Below are 6,347 nucleotides of genomic sequence, written 5' to 3'. Positions count from 1 at the left end.
ATCAGTATTCGATTTTGCCGGATGATAAAGATGATATGCTGTATGCATTAGGATGTAGTTCAAATAAATTGTTACTACAGAGGTATTAAAATCAACACAATACAACACAATAATGATTAACATTGTTTTTGATTTAGATCATTGAATTGGTCACTTGATAATTCTATTATTCGCAAACAAGACGCCTTTAAAATATTCTATTCAGTAGCGATGAATGATGCTGGATATTCAATAGCAAAAGAATTTTTATACTGCAGAATTGCAGATATATATGAATTGTGAGTTATAATGAAATTTTATTTTGTTAATGTCAAAATTCATACTATGTACTATGAACAAATTAAAATAAATTAAAAGTTCATATTACATATTATTTTTATTTTATATTTTTAGCTACCAACCTGAAGGCAATCGATTAGGTGATTATGTAAAGGTTATCGGGTCTCAAATGAATACCAAAGAAGAATTAGAAGAGGTAATTTACAGAACAATTTGTTTTGTTAAAAACCAAAGGTTTCGTTCAAATGTTTTTTTTTCTTACAGATCCAATCATTTATTAATAAATATTCATCTTACTTAAAAGAAGCTGATATGGTTATAAATCAGACAATTGAGACTATTGAGAGCAACATTGAATGGATGTCGACGTTTTATGATAAAATTGTGAATTGCATGGAACAATCATAGGCGTGCGCACGGGGCTCGACCAGAATCTTTTTAGGGGCATAGTAAAATGTTTACCTATACTTATTATAAATTATGATAACATGTTTGAAACTTTTATTTGTAGTGAAAGTGAAATAAAATAACAACTATTTGTGTGTACCTCTACATTAATTTTATTCATCTAACAAAAACATTGTGTACAAAATATGTACTATGATTAAGTACATTAATAAGTTGGTTATAATTTATAAATAGTATACATATACATGGTGTTTATTTAATATTAAGATAAGCCGAGTGCGGACGACTGTAGATGTATTGCTCCACGGAAAAACCTATACTTTTATCGCTTTCAAATAGAAGACCGTAAACAGACTGGCCTCTCATTTCTCAATAATCTATTCACTATTCAGTATGTTCAGTTGTTAACTATTTACTGTTGTCACTCAGTCACTACACACTGGTCTGTTAGTGTTTACTGTTATATAATATTAGTTATATTAAAGTTCGGTGAATTAATATGATGAGACATTATTATAATTAATTTTATTCTTGCCAATATCGGTTGTATTTATATCGTTTTAATTTTAACATTAAAAATATATGTCTAGAAATTAGCACATATTATATGTTGTGTGCACATTCAACTTGATTATATTTTTACATATAAATATTACACTTTTCATATTACACCAAATTTACATTTTACATTAAGAATGTATGTAAATGTGTAAAAAAATAAAAAAAAGGGCACTGTCAAAATATTGGGGCACTAATTCTACCAGGCTCAACCGGAAACTGAGGTCTGCGTACGCCTATGAAAACAATCATCAATAATTTTGTGAGTGGGCACCCAAACATAGTTTGATTTGTATTAATAACTATTCAGTTTTCGTCCACTTTCACATAATACCTATTATACAATATACTATTAATATTAAGTTATTTCCATTTTTAACAATATACTTTTTTAATAATTTGACATATTTACTATTTTACCTTGAGTTGTGTCACTGAAATATCAATTACAATCCTTGAGAAAACATGTTACGTAGCTTACGTATAAAACTTATCGTATACTCTGGGCCATGAAAGAATGTATCCAAATGACGGCGCTCCGTCGTATCGAGGCCAAATTTCCCCCTCTATGTGGTCACCGATGGGTGGCGATCTGGCCGGTAAAATGGTGGGGATGGGCGAAAAAGACGAATTTTGGACGGCGCCGGGAGCATTCTTTCGTGGTCCAGAGTATAGTATCGATAATAAGCTCACCTCAGCGTGTCAAAAATCATTGTAAATAGCACAAATTTTCCCAAAAGTTGCACGACAAGTAATGTGGGTGGAATGATTTTGCTAGCAGTAGAAAGAACACGATCAACGAGAGAAGAATCGAAATACATAAACTAACCTAAAATTAACCTCGTGATATTATTATTTATGTTTATTTGTCTTGTGTGCTGTGCATGTTATAATTTATAACATACGTATTTCCAAAGTCACTTACTTTTTTGTTACTATCCGATGAAAGGTAAGACACAAGTACCGTGAGAAACGAAATCCCCATGCAAGGTATGATCAAATTCAGAGTATAAAATAGCGTTTTCTCCGCATCGTGATATTGAATGTAATGCCTAAGTAAGGTTCTTCGCAGCAAGTATAATTTTCTCATTTCTGTAATATAAAAAAATATAAAACATCTGTTTATAGTCAATGATAAGTGCATTCGATTGGTAGCGTTGAAAATAAACGCTACGATCAAAACAATAGATTCATCCTACACCTACTTTATTTATAGCGCATAAGCCGAGAGAAAACCATACCAATAATTAAAAATTATACGATAGCCTTAATGCATAGGTATAATGGAACAAACTACATAATATGTGAGGAAGGGAATAGAAAAATTAACGAGATACGCATTATTCTATAAATGTGACGTTATATTCAAATGTTACATAATATAGGTACGCAATACGCAGCAGGTACGTAATATGCAGGGGCTTCAGAAATTAATAGATATATCATTACACTGAGTGTCTGAGTATGAAAATATTTGTAACATTGATAATCAAAATATACTAATACTTAATCTGTTTGTTGCTAAACTCAGAAAATTAAAAAAAAAATATCATGTTTTCATAGTCAATATGTAATATACCTAGTCACATTATTAAAAATATTGTTACGTGTAGCCCTTTCAGAATCCAAACGATGATGTAGTTTGAAATAATAATACTAATTTCAAAGTAATAAAATGTGTTTTAATAATTTAGAACAATCAAATTATGAAAATACAGTAGTAATGTAGAATGATTTCGTGGTAGTAGCGGTGTAGCGGTGTAGCGGTGTATAATGGCTGGTGGCGTGAAGTGACTTCGGTCTTGCTGGTCCAGGTACATCTGATCAGGCTGTGCTCCTGTCCCCTTATATATGCTGTCAGCTCCTTTGATCTGGTCTATACTCGCAGGTGCCTTGGGTGTGGTCGTAAAAGTTGTTGTTGTTGTCGTACTGAAGAAACCATCCTCTTGTGTTCATAGGTTGTTATGCTAAATGCTTTTACAAGGAGAACCGCATAGTATGGTTCGAATAAGTAAAAGCGGTTTATAATACCTTCAGTTATACATTCTAATACATGCCCATTAAAATATTTATAAGCCAATAATAGTCTTAATAGTAGTAAATTATAATACAGTATTTAGATCTTTTTGCTAATAATGAAATAATAATAATAATAATTCTGGTGTATGCGGATGATATTTCACTATTGGGAGGGAGTAGAGAGATGATAATAAAAATGGGAAAATCACTTATAAAGGCTGCGGAGAAAGTAGGACTTAAGATTAATGAAGAAAAAACAGAGTATATGGTGGTCAGTCGGAGAAATGGGAATCAGATACAAGAAGAATTCATTGAAGTGGAAGAATACAAATTTAAAAGAGTGGACCAATTCAAATACTTAGGGTCAATTATAGCTCAAGATAACGACATAAAAACAGAAATTTCAATGAGATTACAATCAGCTAATAAAATGTTTCTTTGGACTCAGTAAAATTTTTAGATCAAGAGCAATATCTAAGAATTTAAAAGTTAGAATGTACTTAACTCTGGTTAAACCAATTGTCTTGTACGGGGCAGAAACATGGCCTCTGAGAAAGACTGAAGAACGAAGGATGGCAGTGTTTGAAAGAAAAGTACTCAGAAAAATGTATGGGGCATACTATGATGTTCTCACAAATGAATGGAGGAAATTACACAATACTGAACTGCAATCCCTTTTTCGGCGACCGGATATACTGAAAGAGATAAAAAAAAAGAAGGCTAGTCTGGGCAGGACATGCCTGGAGGAAGCATGACTCATTAATTAGAAGGGTAATAGAGGAAAACCCAGTAGGGAGGAGACCTCTTGGAAGACCGCGTTTAAGATGGGAGGACTGCGTTAAGAGAGATGCTGAAACGGTGGATCCAGAGAGTCATTGGCAGGAAATAGCAGAGGATAGAGATAGGTGGCAGTATATTTATCTAGAGGTATGGTCTTAAATGACCGAAACCAAAGAATAATAATAATAATAATAATAATAATAATAATAATAATAGTTATGACTTATGAAAATAATAAAATAAAATTATTTTTAAGTCAATAATAGTCTCAATAGTAGTCCGGAACTAATTTATTAATTGATAGCATTTTCGCTAAAGCAGAGGGGCTCGGCTCACGGCTCGCGTCACATATCATATTAATTGGTGTATTAATACGTAAAAATAATAAAATACAACATTTTGGCAACGTGAATTTGACAACATCGCAAAAAATATTTTATGCTAAAAACGTCTATGCTCAATCGTTTTATGCTCAATCGTACTTTACCGACATGAATACTATGACAAACATGTGGAGACTGTATGTGACCCACTGAGCCAATTCGTACACATATTGTTGGATTTTACCAGCTGGAATCGCGCTAATGTAGGAAGTCCCTTGAACTTCTCACATTTAAATACATAGTGTGGCCCTTGACACGCTTAGCAGTTAGGCCCACGCTCCTTGGTGGCAACCAGCAAAGACGATATTGATATCACATGTTTTCGTCACATAGGTGTCTTTTCGGATATGGTCATCGAACTGTTCTGAAGGATTTTGCACCGAGTTTGTATACATCTTAACAAATCACTTATAATTCGAAGAGCCTGCGTGCCTTGATCAGCTTAAAACAAACGATTCGTCGGATTATCCAGAACGCGCGATGCTATATAGAATAATAGAAAGCCAGACAAATCCTTGCATTCCTAGAGCCTCGATCGCTGCTGTATTTTCCTAGAATACATTTAAGAAATTGTTCAGATCACTTAACGATTCATTTTGTATCGGAAAAAATCCGAATAGCTTGTCCAAATGAGCGTGAAGCAGACGCGTATTTTCAAATGTTCCACGCCACTTCATAGTTGGGATCAGTAGAGGGATTGAACAGTAGTAGCTGCAGGTCCAGAGACCGAAGAGATTAGATAATAAAATTGCTCAACGTTACTAAGATTCGAATTCTCGTGGACAAGCGAATCGAATGTGTCGCGATAGGACCGCCAACTAATTAAGTCACCGTTGAAATGTGGTAGTGGAATTTTCGGTAAGTTGACGTGAGAATCTGATTTAACTACCGTTTCCGATTTACAGTAAGCCACCGCCCTAGCCACGGCTTGTATAAAATAATATTGTTCCGTGACAACGGTTTCAATGTCTCTATGGCCGCTCTCAAACTTATCCATGAGCCCTAGCTCTACCATTTTCTCCATAATGTCATCCTGGTCAACACGAAAATCTGACATGAGTGATTCCAAATCCCGATTACGCGCAACGAACAATGGTAATGATGCCGGGTCGGAATCAACTGCCTGCGATAAGTTAAACAAGATTAACATCTGCCTAGCATGCCTGTCACGCTTAAAAATAGCGCACTGTAAGTATCGTTCCAAACGTTGTGACGGTCGAGAATCAATAACTATGATAATGTTCGGTATTATGCGATAGTGCTCTCCGTTCCGCGGGCTTCTCTGCCCACACTCAAGAAAAACGCCGATATTGATATCATAATTGGCGTACACACACAAACTATCACCGCTGCCTAGTACCCGTTATTGGGATTGACCGTCTGGCTCTACGTTATTATCTATTACTTATCCACATGTAACACGAATACCGGCCAATCAAAATAATGTTACCAATTATAGAATATAGTTATTTTTTCGCGTGTGATGTGTGACGCCATAGGCGTGCGCAGCCCGTTGTGGCAGAGTAGGCCAATAATACTTGAAACAAATTATTTTATGTGTTACATAGTTATCTATAAAATTTACATCCATTTACTCACCGGTCATCACCCACTGTTCAAATTTTAAGGTATAATATATATATTTTTATTCATAAGTACGGCTAGGATTTATATGGCATTTGCATATTATATTCCTTAAGTCCAAATTGATTGGTTCTGATATATGTCCATGATTTACCTTATCCTCGATTAAATAGAACCATTATTTGTTTGCATATTTTATAGATTTAAGAGAATCTTGTTAATTGTTTTGATATAATAAAATCAAAAGCCAAAATGCTTATACCACTGAATAAGACAATACAACTATTTATATGATCTAAGTTGCCATCTATAATAAGTATGGTACAATTCGCAGGG

At 34.1% G+C, this 6,347-nt stretch overlaps 1 protein-coding gene across 2 annotated transcripts in view; it reads left to right on the top strand.

The window, feature by feature from the left end:
- The window catches only part of LOC103309259 (aminopeptidase N), a 13,410-nt gene extending 12,577 nt beyond the window's left edge, over positions 1-833 (top strand). For both annotated transcript variants that reach the window (XM_029486821.1, XM_008184235.3), the window contains exons 12-15: positions 1-82; positions 138-278; positions 394-475; positions 544-833. In XM_029486821.1, the coding sequence (XP_029342681.1) occupies positions 1-82; positions 138-278; positions 394-475; positions 544-687 (449 nt within the window). In that variant the 3' untranslated portion in view covers positions 688-833. The remainder of the gene's footprint in view (positions 83-137; positions 279-393; positions 476-543) is intronic.
- The last annotated feature ends 5,514 nt before the right edge of the window (positions 834-6,347 follow it).

Source organism: Acyrthosiphon pisum, chromosome A1, assembly GCF_005508785.2.
Source record: "Acyrthosiphon pisum isolate AL4f chromosome A1, pea_aphid_22Mar2018_4r6ur, whole genome shotgun sequence".
Classification (NCBI taxonomy): Eukaryota; Metazoa; Arthropoda; class Insecta; order Hemiptera; family Aphididae; genus Acyrthosiphon; species Acyrthosiphon pisum.
Note: the sequence above shows the minus strand (reverse complement) of the source record. Positions and strands in the feature narration are given on the sequence as shown.